At 53.6% G+C, this 16,697-nt stretch overlaps 1 protein-coding gene across 1 annotated transcript in view; it reads right to left on the reverse strand.

Annotated features, from left to right (window-relative positions):
• The window catches only part of NECTIN4 (nectin cell adhesion molecule 4), a 26,337-nt gene continuing 9,640 nt past the window's right edge, over positions 1 to 16,697 (reverse strand). The window contains exons 5-12 of the mRNA XM_012449616.2: positions 7,493 to 7,852; positions 5,300 to 5,590; positions 4,211 to 4,331; positions 2,766 to 2,914; positions 2,377 to 2,533; positions 1,887 to 1,962; positions 1,407 to 1,481; positions 1 to 1,066 (exon numbers count right to left, since the gene is read on the reverse strand). Of these exons, the coding sequence (XP_012305039.2) occupies positions 842 to 1,066; positions 1,407 to 1,481; positions 1,887 to 1,962; positions 2,377 to 2,533; positions 2,766 to 2,914; positions 4,211 to 4,331; positions 5,300 to 5,590; positions 7,493 to 7,852 (1,454 nt within the window). The 3' untranslated portion in view covers positions 1 to 841. The remainder of the gene's footprint in view (positions 1,067 to 1,406; positions 1,482 to 1,886; positions 1,963 to 2,376; positions 2,534 to 2,765; positions 2,915 to 4,210; positions 4,332 to 5,299; positions 5,591 to 7,492; positions 7,853 to 16,697) is intronic.

Raw genomic sequence — 16,697 nt, forward strand, 5'->3', positions numbered from 1 at the left:
GGAGTTCAAGGCCAACCTGAGCAACATAGTGAGACCCCCCCATCTCTAAAAAATAAAAATAAAAATAAATAAAAAATACAACTATTGGAAAGGGCAAGAAAAAAAAAGAAAAAATTAAAAACGATTTGGAGCCGTATTCCTGCAAGAAGCTCCCAGTGCAGGTTTATTTACAGAAAATATGTACATGCAGCAGGACCAGAGGCCACCAGAGGGCAGAGGGCTTCTTCCGTAACAGTTCAAGCCTCTGGCTGACCCCAGGACTGGCCGCTTCACACTTGCCCCCAGCGCTCCCAAGTGGCAGGAGACAGCCTCCCTCACACCGGAGGCAGATTCCAGCCCCAGCTCTTCCTGCACACCTGGGTCTGACCCACAGTCTCCACCTCTCGCCTCCAACCTCTGCATCATTAATACTGCTCTGGGGTCTGAAAAAAATACCTGCTTTTTCAGGCAGAGGTCACATACAGCCACACAACATACACGCCAAACCCTGATAGTGTTCCCCACACAGCCACTCGAACCCCGTGGCACAGACACCACAATTCACTTGACCGTGATCTGACGGCACAGTACACACCATGGATACAGTCGCCTCCACACACACAGTCAGTGAACACTCACACAGGCACGCGCACACACACAGTGACCTGCACGCTGGTGAGAGAGATTCAATCGGTGGAGACCTCCCGATGAACAGAAGGGTTGGAGGTAAGGGTCGAACAGTCGGTGGGATGGGGAGCATGTTCCGCAAGAAATGGGGGTGTTTAAGGAGGCCCCCAAAATGAGCTAAAATCTCCCATGTCAACAGAAGGAGCCAGGCCTAGGGAAGGGAGGCAGGCCTGGGTCAGACCAGGTGTCCCCGCCCATTGATGTAGATGCCATTGCCCGTGGGCTTGGCCCGTAGAGTCCCATTCTCCTGAACAAAATGGTTCATGGCCTGTTTGATGCCTTCATCCTGATCTTCCTCCTCCTCGGCCCGCCCAGAGCCAGGAGACAGCAGTTCAGTCTGTGTTTCGATCTCCCTCACTGTGGTCAGCGTGGAGTAACTGCGGCCCTCGGGCTCTTCACTCTGGAGGCCAAGGGCAGAGGGCAAGTCAGGAACCAAGGCAGGGCAGCTGGACATGGAGGGGCATGGCTGGGTCACGGTGGGATCAGAGGCCAGGCATAAGCAGGGGGAATGGTTGCCTCAGAAGCATAGGGGCTCAGAGATGGAGGACCAGGAACGAGTGTTAGGCATGGGGAGGGGGAGACGGGGGAGAACAAAGACGTAGCAGAGATGCGGTGCGGGGCTGCGTGAGCCAGGGCTACGGCAGAGGGACTGGTGAGGGGGCTGCTGACGCACCATATCTGGGACCAGGACAGGGGCCTGAGGAGAGTGGTGGGGACACCGGTGGGGCCGGGGGCCTCACCATCACAGAGCAGCTACTGTTGTCCTTGAGACTATCAGGGTGGCCCTCGGCTCTCAGCCCTACACTCTCCTCCGGCTGCAGGGCCCAGACATGGGGGAGTTAGAACAGAGCTCAGCCTCTTCCCCTCTTGTCCGCCACCAGCCTCCTCCCTACTCGCCTGTCCCCCAACCCAGCAGGTCCATTCTCTCCTGGAAACAAACATCCTCATTTCCCCGCTGCCACCCCAAACCCACCCTGGAAGCAGCCCTGATGGTGGCTTCCCAGAGAAGGCCCTAGGCCAGTGCTGAAGGGGGCCTTCCAGAGCAGCCCTAGCAGACCCAAAGCAGCTCCACCCTCTCACCTCTACCCCAGCCAGCCCCAGCTGCGAGTCAGCGGCTGACCCAGCAGAGAGCTGTGCTCCTGGTCTGCAGAGGGGCCCAGGCACAAGCAGACCCCAGTGCCACCACACCCTGCACACATGCACCCAACCCTGGCGCTCACCTGGCTCCTGGGGTCTGTGTGATGGGAATGCAGCCTCCGAATGGAGTTCTCCCTGGTCAGGGTCAGCTCCTCCTCACTGGGAAAGACACAGTCTTGTCAGGAGCTGAGGGTAGGAGCAGCCTCCCAAGGTGAGCCTAGCCTGGCCGAGCCCAGTGACACAAGCCTGGAGGGTGTGCGTGCCGTGCCAGCCCTGCATGTGTGAGTGTGTGGCTGCAGGTGGCAGTGCGGCTGGAGAGCACGTGTGTGCTGTGTGCGTGTGCATACTTAGTGACACCCGGACACACGAATCTGACCTCACTCGGAAAGACTGAGAGCTCCATCTGTGCTCCAGACCCTGAGCTCCTCCTTGGCTCTAGAAACACTCTGCCCACCTCTAGTCTGAAGCACCTGTTTTCAGGCCACCCAGTCTCCTCGGTCCTGCCCCACCTCCTGCTATCTCCTTCTTTGTTCTCAGCTTAGTTCTCCCCACCCAGGAGCAGCCAGTACTCACTATTTCTGGGTCATCTGCTGGGCCTTGCGCCGGTGGTATCGGGACATGAGGACCACCACCACCACCAGGAGGCAGAACAAGAGGGCGGCGATCACGCCCACCACCACCACCGAGGCTGACACTAGGTCCACCTGCTGCCCAGAGTCTTCCTGGGGGTCTGCTGGAGACAGGCCGCTGTCTGAGGTGGACGCGTGCAGCCACAAGCCACCCCCAACCTCACAGCTCCCCCCAGAAACATCCCAAACCACACCCCGGTTTGACTCTCTGCAAAAGACACACAGTCCAGCCCCCTCTGAAAAAACACGTTTCCAGTTCACTGTCTGTCTTGCTTCCTGCTGCCCCCACGAAGCCCTTGGCCCAGGTCCCGTTTCTTCTGCCCCAGTGCTTACCAAGAACATCCACGGTGACCTGAGAATCCCTCGAGGAAAACTCATTGCTGACATGGCAGACGTAGATGCCACTGTGCTCGGTGGTCAGTGGGGGAAAGCCCAAAGTGTCCCCATCCACTCGTACCCCACTGGGCAAAGGCCCATCCAGCCTGGAAAACAGGGAAGCTGAAGGGTGCTGGCCGGGAAGGGCTGAAGCCACCACCACTCAGCATGCCCAGACAGCTCTCCACCCTCCACCCCCATGACGTCACCCAGAGCCGCCAGCTGTTCCCACGGTACCCCTCCCTCTGCCAGGCAGGTCTAGGCAGAGGTCCCTTCTCCCTGCTGCCCAGCCTGACCTGGGCACCCCCCACACACACCCGGGGAAGATCCACACGTGTGCCATCCCACATGCTTCCACAGGCATCACGTCATTCAGCACTGGGTACCAGGTACACATGTTATAAAGTCCACACAGGAGGACACCCCACTCATCACTGGGTGCAGAGGTAATTGGAAAATGTGACTGCCTGCTCCAACACCCATGATGTCGCATGGCAGGACACATGAGCATAGCCCCAGGCACAAGGCCACATGCATCACTCATATGCTCACATGAGAAAATGCCTGTCATAGGCTCACACACATGTGTACCCAACCTCTCCCTGACTCTCTAGCTATTTCAGGCCTTGGAGGAAGGCCAAGGATGCCTTGAGGGAACTGGAGGTAGTGGGTGTTTTCGAGGTACTGCCAATATTGTGGTGGTTACAGGAGTGCTGGCTTAACAACAATTACAAAAAGACACAGCTGTCTTGTGCACTTTATGCACTCACATAAATATATAAAATATTAATATCAAAATTTCACGTTATATTTCACAGTTTAAAAGTTAGACAAGGCTGGGCACGGTGGCTCACGCTTATAATTCCAGCACTTTGGGAGGCCGAGGCGGGTGGATCACCTGAGGTCAGGAGTTTGAGACCAGCATGGTCAACTTGGTAAAAACCCGTTTCTACTAAAAATACAAAAAATTAGCTGGGCGTGCTGGCACACACCTGTAGTCCCAGCTGCTTGGGAGGCTGAGGCAGGTGAATCTCTTGAACCCAGGAGGCAGAGGTTGCAGTGAGCCAAGATTGCACCCCTGTACTCCAGCCTGGGCGACAGAGCGAGACTCCGTCTCAAAAAAATAAATAAATAAAAATAAAAGACAAAAAATTTAAGGGCTTATCCATTTATTCCCTACTAATGACCATGTATCGTAAATTCCCTGGGCAGGCCAATAATATTTGGTGACCATGCACATTCTTATATAATGAGTATAATAATTAATGCAAGGGATCTGAACACATACCCCAATTTATTTGGAGCTCAGAATATACTGTCTCATCCCATAGTGAGTATATCCTGGCCCTGAGAGGGGAGGAACGTAGTCTCTAGTTAGGCCTTCCCCGGGCTGGGGCCCTTACCGTGTCCAGTTGTATGAGGGAGGGGGCTGCCCTTCACTCAGGCATTTGAGCATAGCTCCTTCTCTGCCAACGTGCCACAGATTTGGGTCTTCAAGGCCTCTCACAGAGGCCTCAGCAAGGACTGGAATGGGAGGTGGGAGAGGAAAGAATGGGAATGATGCCTTTGATCATGTGGTACCTCAAAGGGCCCTGCCCCCACCTACCCTGCCTGAAATATGCTCCCCCTGCCCTTCTCCATCCTACTCATCTGCTGCCAAACCTCGCTCAGCCCCACCCCGCTGATGGCTCCTGGCCACACTGTTCCCTTCCCTCTCTAAGCTCAGAGAGTCTATGTTGGTTTACCTGCACAGTGAGGCCATAAGTCCCTCAAGGTAGTGATCCATCACACATTTTCTGGATGTCCTGTGGTGCCTAGCATAGTGCTAGTCACAGAACAGGTGCTCAATAAATGTTGCCTGATTCTTCAAAGGTGTAACAATCCTACTAGTTCGTTCATTTATTCAACAAACATTTGTTGAGGACCTACTTTGAGCCAAATGCTGAAAACAGTCTTATCCCCTCCAGAGGCTTGAAATCGAACACTGGGAAAACAGTATCTACCATGTACCAAGTGCCTTCAACGCGCTAAGCACTGTGCAAGTTGCTCTGAGTTCAGTTTCTAATTCCCATCAAAACCTCTAAAGTTGGTATGAGCATAATTTATACTTATTTTGCTGATGAAGAAAATGAAGCCTAACAGGACTGAATGACAGCTGGGAAGTAGAACTAGGGCTTGTCTAAGTTTATCTGTCTCCAAACCCTAAACCAACATTTTACAAAGTGCTTTCAATTCCGTGTTTATGGTTGATTTTCCCAACAACCCAGTGAAGCAGGGCAATCTCCTTCGTAAAGATAAGGACACAGACGCTCAGAGAGGTCTACCATCTGGAATTGGGCTCCAGGTCTTCCACATTCGGACTAGTGCTCTCTCACACACTGTAGCCTCCAGGACCCCGGCTGGCCAGCCTGGTGTGTCTCAGGGACCTATGGTGTCTCACCAATCCGCTTAGAACCCCTTGGGCCTCCCTACCCAAGCATCCAAGTACTTACAGGACACGTGGAGGATGTGGGTGATCCTTTGGTCCTGGAGCAGGCCAGGATGGGACACCACACAAGTCAATGGCTGCCCATTCATGCTGCGGCTAGGCACCAGGTGGAACTCTGAGGTGACGGCGGCAGAGCGGGAGTGCTTGAAGGAACGGCTGGATGTGGTGCCTTTGACCTCCGTGTCCCAGGTCACACTGGGGGCTGGGCTGCCCTCAGCTGTGCAGGAGGCTGCCAGCGTCAGGCCCTGGCCCTCTTCTAGTGCTGGACCAGAATTCAGTGAGGGCAGGGGAGGCACTGCAGATGGTGAAAGGCAGGTGTCACAGGTCTGCACAACTCCTGTCAGGAGGCCCCCGCTCATCCCGTTTCAATCTTGCACAAGTACAAACTTTCAGGCCCCCTTTCCTTCTCTTATTTAATGGAGACACAGATGAGTGGTAGAAATTCAGGTGACTTTGTATCCGTCTCCACTGTGTGAATTTTTTACGATCAACATGGGTCATTTTTAAAAATAAAAATAATGAAGTAATTTAAAAACTAACCAGATATCATCTACGTAATAATGATATAATAACCCATCTAGTAAGCACTTACTATGTATCAACTATTATGCTAAATACTTTATAAATGTTATCTCGAATTCTGTCAACAAACAGTGAGTTTGGTATTATTATCTCTATTTTCCAGATGAGGAAGCCAAAGCTCAGGGAAGCTAAGTGACTTGTCTCAGGTCATCAGCTATTAGGTGACAAAGTCTAGATTTACACTTGGTTGTTGTTGTTTTTTTTTTTAAACTTCAAGGTTGATGTTATTAACTTAAATATGAATAAGAGAAACAATACAAACCTTTATTTTATTTACTAATTTATTTGAGACTGAGTCTCCCTCTATTGCCCAGGCTGGAGTGCAGCGGCAAATCTCGGCTCACCGCAACCTCCGCCTTCTGGGTTCAAGCGATTCCCCTGCCTCAGACTCCGGAGTAGCTGGGATTACAGGTGCGTGCCACCACGCCTGGCTAATTTTTGTATTTTTAGTAGAGATGAGGTTTCACTGTGTTGGCCAGGCTGGTCTTGAACTCCTGACCTCAAGTGACCTGCCCACTTCTGCCTCCCAAAGTGCTGGGATTACAGGGCATGAGCCACCAGGCCCAGCCAAAAACCTTTATTTTTCTCTTCAAAACATTAACACAGAATGGAAAAGACTTAACTTGACCATAAGTCCAGGGTTGGCCACAAGTCCCCACAATACAAAGTGGTGGTTTAAAAAGTGGTTGTGATCTCAGACCACATTCACTGAAGGTCCATATCAAGGAAGGTATTAGCCCCACTGGTGGCCTATGGCCACACCATAGCTGGGCCTGTGTCTACATCCGGGACCCACATTGAAAAAACCCATGGAGCCCAGAATGGCGAGGGAGGCTTTGAAACTGTCTTTGGTGGAACTGTGGCAGCAACCAGTAAGTTTAGCTTGGAGAAGAGTAGATTTGGGCGGGGCATGACAAAGAGCCTCTGCTTTGGACAGGTTGTTGTGAAGACAGCCAGTGCCATATTGCCATATTGCCACAGGGCAAAAGTAACAGAGAGGGAGTTTCAAGTCGTCGGAAGAAAGAACTTCCTAATAAATGGATTCTTCCCCAGTTTTGGGGGTTACTTGGAGAGAATTTCTGGATTGGGTGCGAGGATAGCTGGCTGGATGAAGCTCCCTCACCCGTACAGGACCCTACTTTTTTTGGGGCCGGGGATGGGTGGAGGACGGAGTCTCACTCTGTAGCCCAGCCTGGAGTGCAGTGGTGCGATCTCCGCTCACTGCAACCTCCGCCTCCCGAGTCCCAGTTCAAGCAATTCTCCTGCCTCAGTCTCCCAAGTGGCTGGGATTACAGGCACGCGTCACCATGCCCAGCTAATTTTTGTGTTTTTAGTAGAGAGGGGGTTTCACCTTGTTGGCCAGGCTGGTCTTGAACTCCTGACCTCGTGATCCACCCGCCTCGGCCCCCCAAAGTGCTGGGATTACAGGCTTGAGCCACCGCGCCCCGCTGAGGACGCTACTTTTATTCCTGTTCTACCTCTGCCCCATCCATCTCTGCAGTTCCCATCTCTGCTTCCACCTGCCTCCAGCTCTTCCCCTCCGAGACCTCGAGCCTTGAGTCCTGGCGCCTCTGCAACACAGCAGCCCAGACCATACCCAGAGAGCCCCACTTACCCAGCACTCGGAGCCGCAGCCGCGCTTGGAAGCTGCCAGCGGGGAAAGTGCTGACCCGGCACTCGTACTCGCCCTCGTCCGCCTGCACTGCGTTGCGCAGGAGCACCGAGCCGTCCAGGGGGTTGCGTGGGGGCGGCGGCTGCTCCACGCGGCCCTCGTAAGCCGGGCTCACATGAAGCCCGTATTTGGAGTGCAGTAGCGCTAGCTCCTGGGCGCCTTCGCCCGTGTCCACCCGAGCCCACGCCACTTGCCCCACCTGCTCGCCGGAGTCCCCTCGGTAGACGCAGGGCAGTTTTGCGTCCTGGCCCAGCACCACAGTCACCACGTCTGAAGTCTCCAGCTCACCCGCTAAGCACCGGCCTGCAAGGGGCAGACAGAAACGGCCACGATTAGGGGTGCTGCCAGGGCTGGGGGAGCAGAGTCATAATGATAATGACAGCAAAGGTGGCCGGAACTCCTGGAGCATTTTGTGCTTGCAAAGCGCATTCAGTTCATTACCTTATTAAATCTACAAAACATTCCCAAGAGGTAGGCGTTATTATCACCATTTAACAGATGAGGAAACTGAGACCCAGGGAGAGGAAGTGGCTTGCCTAAGGCCACACAGACCATTTATGGAAGACTCACACCCTCTTGCAGCCTAGGGTTGGATCCTGAGCAATTGTAAGATGGAAGGCTGTGACAGGACAGGAGACCCAGCCTCTGCCGTCAGGGAGCTCACAGTCATCAGGGAAGTGGAATTTATACACAAAGAAACAGGGAAAGCCATGAACACACTTTCAGAGGAGGTTCAACCTACCAACCAGGAAAAAGTATATAGTTTCAGAAAGCATGGCTGGGAGCCACAGCGAGAATCCAAAACCGTTGGTATCTGGATGGGGCACATAGTAGGGAAGGGTCTATCCAGTAGGCCCTTTGGAACATTCTTTTCATGGCTTGAAGATGAGAGACCTGGATTCCCATAGTGCAGGAAGTATTCCATGTGGGAGGAAAGAGATGAACCAAGGCTCAGAGGCAGGAATGAGCAAGCCACTAAAAACAGAAAGGGCCCAGAGAGATGAGGTCAGGGCAGACACACAGCAACGGGGTCAGAATGGTAAGCCCGAAGCAGAGGACAAGGGACAAAGAGCTGGGACAAAGAGCTAGTTCAAAGGGCTAGTATTTTTCATATTAATAACGCCTTCAGAAATTCTGGAATGAGAGATGTCCATCATGTTACCTTATCTGCAAATAAGGATCCAGTCCCTGCTCTCATGTAACTTGAGGTCTGCTCAGGAGCAAAAGATACATATAGAGACACATATGGAAACGTGTGTCTGTCTGATTTAGTGCTCAGGGGTGTGTTACAGGCCAACTGTGGGATGGGGCAATCACTATGGGACTGAATCATTTGGGAGGGCCGCATGCATGAGCTGGATGGGATCAGGAGGGAGAGAGACCTAGAAAGGCATTCTAAGTCAGGGACCACCGTGAGCAAACACGGTGGAGAGGGAGACGATGACTTGTTCAGGAACCAAAGAGGAGAGGACCCAACCTAAGACAGGGTGTGTGTGTTGAGCAGGCGTGGAAAATATGGTTGGGGCAGGGTGGGGCCAAATCACCGGGGAACTTCCACACCAGCAAAGGAATTCAGACTTGGTCAAGAGGAAATGGGGAGTCACTGAAGGTTCCTTAGCTAGGGAATGCCGTGAGCAAGTGGTGAGGGGCAGTCACTGAAGGCTGCAGCTGCAGCCCGGGCCCAGTAGTGCTAGGGTGGAGAGGAGGGGACAGCTTTGACGGGGAGATTTGACAGGGATTTGGTCACTGACCAGAAAGAGAGGTGACGGAGACGAAAGACTCAAAGACAGCTCCTCAATTTCTAGGATGAGTAACTTATGAGGGAGACAGGGCCTGAGGATGTTCATTGTTGGGAAGAAATAAATTTGGAGTCATGGAACCAAAAGTGAAATCTGGGGCCTGGGGCCTGGGGGTAGAGCAGAGGGACAGGCTGGGATGGCAGGAGCTCCTCACCTTGGAATGTGGCCCCAGCAACTCCCAACAGTGTGCTGTCCCTGCCCCTGCCCCACACACCACACCCCTTGTTTTTCCTCACTTCTGCTCACATCTACCCCCGGCCTGGAATGCCCTCCTCCCTATGTCTGGCAGCTCCTACTCATCCTTTAAGACTGCTTAGACATCATTTCCTGCAGGAGTCCTCCCTCCTCCCACCCCCACCTCAGGCAGCATTAGGTGTCCTTCCTCTGTGCTCCCCAGCACCCTGCTTCTACTTCTGTCACAGCTCTTTATCTCTATTTGCTGGGTCTCACATCACATACGAAGCATTGTTTCTGACTTAGTGCTCAGTGGTACGTGGGTTCCGCCAACATTTATTGACCGACCGAATGAATGAACAAGTGAATTAATAAATGAGAGAGACAGAAGGAAAGTGTAGAATGAGGAGGAACAGGTTGAGCACAACGGCTCACGCCTTTAATCCCAGCACTTTGGGAGGCTGAGGCGGGCAGATACCTGAGGTCAGGAGTTTGAGACCATCCTGGCCAACATGGTGAAACCCCATCTCTACTAAAAATGCAAAAATTAGCCGGGCATGGTGGCACGCACCTGTTGCTCCAGCTACTCCAGAGGCTGAGGTAGAATTGGTGAACCTAGGAGGTAGAGGTTGCAGTGAGCTGAGATCATGCCACTGCACTCCAGCTTGGGCAACAAAGTGAGATGCCATCCCACAAAAAAAAAAAAAAAAAAAAGAGGAGGAACAAGCATTGGGCTGGGCAGGGAGGGAGCGCATTGACATGGTAACCTTGGGGCGGAGGCAGGATAGGCTGGGCTGGCTAATTGGCTTCACTGCCAAAGGGAGCACCTCCAGACTGGACAGAGTAAAAAAACAGGGATGGAAGGAGGCAGGCATGGAGGCAGGAGGAAATGAAGCCCCACCAGCATGGATTAGAGGGTTTTAGTGAGGCAGCGCATAGAGCACAGGAGGGGTTCTTGTGGCCCTGCTGCCAGAAGGACAGGGAAAAAGGATGCTGTTGGGTGCTGGGAGGGCCCAGATGGGACAGGACAGACCTGCAGGGCCAGATACCAGGGCCCTGACCTGCCTAAGCTGATGTTGGTCCCACCCAGCCCAGCCTGGGAGTCCAGCTAACCACCCGCACCCCTCCCAGGCTTCTCCTCCTGCACTGGAGAGAACAGGGCTGCCAGGAAGGGCTGCAAGTGGGCCTGGGTAGGGGATCTCCAGCACAACACATCCTCTGCTTCAATGTCTGTGCAGGTCACAGGGATCCCAAGACCTGCCCTGTTGGGACACTCAAACCCTTCTAAAGACTGTTTCTGAGACAATGTCAGATGGCATATTTTCCATCCCTATTCCTATACCAGCCAACCATCTGCTCCCTCCCCACCACTAATCACCTATATTTCCCTTGGAAAATACCTTCTTGGGGCACAGCAGGCATTAGGTATCCAGCGCATGCCTGAATCTCGATCCTCCATGTTCTCACCTGTGAGTCCACGATCCCACCCCTAGGGGACAAACTGAAACTTTGCAGATGAGGAACCCAGTAAAACAGGAAATTCCCTTCTGGATATCTCCCACAGGTCCTCATTGTTCTAAATCCACTATTTAGAAGGAGCATCTCAGCCTGAGGCAACACCTTCCTCCAGTTGCGTACCCCCCTACCACCCGAGGGTACAAGAGGAGAGAAAACAGAATTTGGGCCCTAGAATCCCTGTCCTTGGCTAAGCAGACCCAGGAGTCCAGGCTTCCAGGCCAGGGCAGGCCAGGACTGCCTCCTCCTCTCCTCCACCCAGTGTCAGCCTGGCGTCAGCATGATGATGTCATCAGACCAAAGGAGACACATTGCCTGCCTGGTGAGGTCACCTTGAGGGCATGTGGTGGCCAGGCCAGGCCAAGCCCACGGACCCTTCTGTTGCAAATTGTTTGCTGAGGCTGGTGGACTCTGGCTGGTTGGGCACTCCTCCCTCTGGCCCTCCCACCCCACCTCCCTGGAGCACCAGGACGCTGGTCAGGAGCCTTGGTGACTCAGAAGCTGCAGCACAGCAGCAAGCCTAGCCACAGCCACTACCACCTTGCGCAAGGGAGAGAACAGGCCCAACTGGCCAGACGGGATCCCTGCCCTTGGCCTCCCCCACCCCGGCCAGGCCCCCACGGGCCTCTTTGGAGCTCAGCCCTTTGTGTACCCCGCCCGCTCCCAGACAGGCCCTCCATTCCTGGTTTGGACTGGCTGGCTGTTCCGCACCCTATGCCTGGGTCCCAACTTTCCTTTCTGTGTGAGCCTGGCCTCTTATCTCAGGAGGGGAGACTGAGGCTGGCACTTGCCAATACCCAGCCATCAAGAGCATCTTTAAGGAAGTATCTTTTCTTTATGAGGGGCCTTTCTCCATCAGTATCCCCTGCTGGTACTTACAAGGGTAAATGTAGGGGTCCCAGAAGTGGGTCTGGGACAAGGAGGAAGGGAGTAGTGTGAGCTTTTTGTGTATAGGGATCTGTGGCTGAGGGCCTGGCCAGTCTTAGTGCCGGTTCACCCATGTGAAGCTAGCTCCTCGCATGAACTGGTGGGTGTTTGGCACATATACGTGTTCATGTCTTCTCTTAGGGACATATCCATACTTACTTGTCCGTGTTCAGAGGGAAGAGCTATGCATGAGTATGTGAGAACGTGTGTGCACACACCATTCCATGTGCGTGTCACACCCTCTGTATGCACGCAGCGCATTCTTGTCTCGCGGAACTCTGCACACATAGTAAATATTTTGCTGTCAGTTTATCTTGGCTTCCACATATGTCTCTGTCTCAGCTGCCCTTGGTCAGTGGCGTGTGGCTCTGAGCCTTTACCTCTGCATGCCTGGAATGTCACCCCCAGCATCCCTCCCCACCTCACCCCAAGACTTGAGGAAAGATTCATCTCAGGCTCAAGGTGGAAGTACCCAGAGATGAGGTCACTGTCCCTCCAGGTGATGGGAACTTGCCATTAAGGGCTCCCCAGCAGAACAAAACAAGTGCTCGCTCTGCCTTTGCTCCTCAGGTTCCTAATAAAAGGACTCCCACCCTTCTCACCACTACCCCCAGCCACTCCCCTGGGCCCTCAGCAGCTCTGGCCCCCCAAGGAGGCCTCTCCCTGGGAATCTCTGTCAGGACTCTGCTGCTGCCACCACCAGAAAAACCAGCTCTGGCTGCAGGCCTGGGTAAGGGTTGTCTGGTGTGGTTTTGCGGGGAGTGGGGGATCCTGCCTCGGGCTAGGGGGAGGGGTCCAAGCTGTCTAGGGTCTCAGGCTCCTTTGTTAACTCCTGCCTCCCTTACCCCACAGCAACAGCCTCTACCCGGGAGCTGGAGTCTGTGGGTGAGTTTGGGGTGAGAAGGGACCTGGGAGGGACGCACAGAAGCTCCCCATCCAGGACAGGTGACACGCACAACCCATCAAACCCTTTTCCATCCACTCTTCCCTCCATGACCTTGGCCTTGGAGTGCTAAGGAACTTTAGAAACCACAAGATTCCCTCTCTGCCTTCATCCACCTCCCTCACTTACCCCACATTGTCCTAAGCCCCCCAGCTTAGTGAGAGCTTCCCAGCCTGGGCAAAATGCCCACCCACAGATCAGTGTCTGGGGAGGGGGGCCACACAATCACAAAGGGAGATGAGAACAATGGGGAGGACAGGCCTTGAGGCGGCCCCAGCTCTGGCCCAGACACAGCTCCCAGCACAGATAAGTCCCCTAAACCCCCAGGAGCCAGAGTCTGAGCCCGGCTGAGTCACCACAACAGCCACACTGTGGGTGGGAGACCCAGCATTCAGCTTCTCCCAAACTCCTGGGATCCTAGCCCCTGCTCCATACCGCCTCTCTACCCACTGTAGCCAGGTCTGCCCCTCCCAAGTCACAGCCTCAACTCCAGCTCTCAGGACACACTAAATGTAGAGGGAAGGGGGTGGGGGTGGCCAGAAAATGCTGAGAAAAGCTCTTGAGGCCACAGGCTGCCTGTTCTAGTGAAAGAATGACCCCAGCCACCTTCTCCACAGCCTTCCTCCCAGAGGCATGGCAGATGCCTCCCCAGTTCTGAACTTCACCTCCTCTTTTTTTTTTTTTGACACAGAGTCTCACTCTGTCACTCAGGCTGGAGTGCAGTGGTGTGACCACTTCACGTCACCGCTGTCCCTTCTCTCTGCGTAGACTTTGGTCAGAGCAAAGGCAAATTTTTAGAGGCTGGAACGTCCAATCATCCTCTCCTCACTGGGTTTGTGCCCCAAAGTAGCTAGTCCCCCGTTCACTTTGCCTAGAGGAGCCCTGGATCCTGAGGCTCTGGTCTGCCTCATGGAATCATGAACTCTAAGCTCCTCACCACCATCTCTAGCTGGGGCCTCCTTGGCCCATCCTCCTTAAACACTAGGGTGGGAACAAGGTCACTGGGGTCACGGGGCTTCCCTGGGACTCTCCCCGTTCTCACCACCTCCTCCTTGCCAGCTTCCCCAGGTTTGGGTAGGTCCCACAGGAAAGGGCCTGCCCCCCTTTGTAAACAGAAGTAGCAAGGATGGGCCCCTCCTTTTCTAGGAAACTAACCTCAGACAGAAAGCTGATCCTAACCCCCAGAAGGCAGACCTCAGAATTCAGAGCACCACTCGCCCTCTGGTCCTGCAGGGTTCCTGAACCCAGACAAAGAGCTGGGGACTAGGATCTAATGGGGGAGGGGTGTCTCGTGGATTTGGGTCCCTCAGCCCCAGGGCAAGAGATGGGGGAGGGAGAAGGGAGGAGCCCTCACCCGGAAACTCATCCCTTTAAGGAGAGACAAAGAGCTTTGGTGCTGAGGCGCCTCCCAAGCCTGGGCTCCTTTCCCTGTCAGGGGTGGGGCAGGGCCCTGGGGCTCAGAGCTCCTAGGGCCCAGGATTTGGCCCAGCATTTGGGTGGGGGGTGAATCTGCAGTAGGGCCAGGAAGGCAGCATCCTGGTACCCTCCGAGAGACAAGACCAGAACCCTTCCCCACTTCTATCTCCACGGCCAGAGCCAGTGGCTGTTCCAACACCCCAGCACCCCGCTTCAGCCAGGGCTGGACAATCATAGAGTCATCATATTACAGAGATCGTCTTGGTCTACTGAAGTCTGGTTTCATAGCTGCCCAAGGTAACCAAACAGATTAATAGCAGAAACGGGATCTGGACCCAAGACTCCTGACTTCCCAGTCCAAGGATTCATCAGAGACATGAAACATTCCAGGTTCCTGGGAGCTCTGAAGATGTCCACACACAGAAGAGCCAGAATGGTGGTGGTAGTGGAGGTGGGACCATCTCACCCTCAGGCTGGAAGTCTCCAGCTCCCAAAGCAACCTCATTTCTGTCCAGATGATAGCTGCAGCAGCAGCAGCAGAGTGGCCTCCTACAAGGTACCAGCTTCGTGGGGCGAGCTGGGGCCAGGCTTCCTTCCTTACTGTCAGGCATTGCATGAGGTCTAACTAGAAGAGGGTCTCCTTTCCCCTTCCCTCGGCTTCTCTTAGTAAGAACAGTTTTTCCATCATGGAAAAGGAAGGCAAGGACCATGTGATACATTCACCATTGCATCTCCAGCATCTAGTATCCAGGCTGTACCCAGTGTGCACTCAAATGTACTATTCTTCAATGAACTCTGAGTCAGAAGACCAAGTCACTAACTCTGGTTATGCTCCAAATACAGAGCAGAGGTAATCAGGGATCCCAAACATAGTGACCTGGCCTGGGGACTGGGAGGGAACATGAAGGGGAAGGGCTACTGGCTCTTCTGGAGACACTGCTGGAAGCTGGGTGTGGGAGAGAGAGATTGGCTCCTCAGTTCAGAGTCACAGGAAAGAGATGTTTGTGTGCATGCATGCGTGTGTCTACTTCTAACATTGAGTAATCTTGCAGATCTCACTTGCCTATCTATTTCTCTCTGTTTTTTCATCTGTAAAATGAGAGAGTTGAAGTGGTGATCTCTTTGATCTCTTCCAAGTCCTGAGATGGCATGGCTCCTCTCTTTAGGTGTGGGTAGATCCCACAGGAAAGTGACTGCTGGGTTCCCCGACTGCAGCAACTAGGCCCTACCTTTTTGCCTTAAACAAGTGAGAAGGAGTATCTGGAAGATGGCGATTAAAACACAGATGGTAGGGGACCGTAAGCGGATGGCAGGGTAAAGCTCAGTATCCTGTGACTGGAGGCTGGGCCCATGACCTATTATAAAATCAGAGTGGGGCCGGGAGCGGTGGCTCATGTCTGTAATCCCAGCACTTTGGGAGGCCAAGGCGGGCAGATCATGAGGTCAGGAGTTCAAGACCATTGTGGTCAACATGGCGAAACCCTGTCTCTACTAAAAAGAATACAAAAATCAGCTGGGTGTGGTGGCACAAGCCTGTAAATCCCAGCTACTCAGGAGGCTGAGGCAGGAGAATCGCTTGAACCCGGGAGGCAGAGGTTGCAGTGAGCTGAGATCATGCCACTGCACTCCAGCCTGAGCGACAGAGTGAGACTCCATCAAAAAAAAAAAAAAGAAAGAAAAGAAAAAGAAAGCAGAATGGGAGCAGCCCATACCTTCACCAACCCACATATCTAGGCCTTATTACCCTCCTGAGAGCTTCGGCTGGAGACAGAGGTAGAAATCACTGCTAGATCTTGCTGGGCAACTGAGGCTCCCATGCTACTGCTCCTGGGGCTGAGGATCAAACTGTGCTGTTCAGATCAGGCCCCATCTTTTGAAGGACAAAGATTTCTCAGTTACTCATTACCTTAGGAACAGCCTATGGAATCCCACTGAGGTCTCACTGTGCACACACATGCACACACGCTCTCCTCCTCTCTGAAGATTATACATTCCGAGAATTCATATCTGCTCTATATACGTTAGACAGGCGGGAGGTGAGGAGTAATACAAGGCATCTAGTTCGACAATGGGGGAACAGGAGATGAACAAAAGGGAACCACACCCTAGCCAGAAGGTTTCCCACTTAGACCCCCACCCATCTAAACCCCCTCATTACCACCCTGGCACCTAATACTGTGCCTAGAGAAAGGGAGGGGCCTGAGTGACAGACATTCTCAGCTCTCCCATAGTCCCCAACAGGTGCCCCAGTCCTGGTGCTCTAGAACATCATGGAGAGAAGAGAAGGAAATAGAAATCCCCCATCCACTCTCTGGGCATCAGGCTTCCTGCACCCTGATGACTGCAGAGACCAACTGAGCCCTGAGTCAGCCCC

Source organism: Aotus nancymaae, unplaced genomic scaffold, assembly GCF_030222135.1.
Source record: "Aotus nancymaae isolate 86718 unplaced genomic scaffold, 86718_ANA_hifiasm-v0.15.2.pri h1tg000108l, whole genome shotgun sequence".
In the NCBI taxonomy this organism is placed as follows: Eukaryota; Metazoa; Chordata; class Mammalia; order Primates; family Aotidae; genus Aotus; species Aotus nancymaae.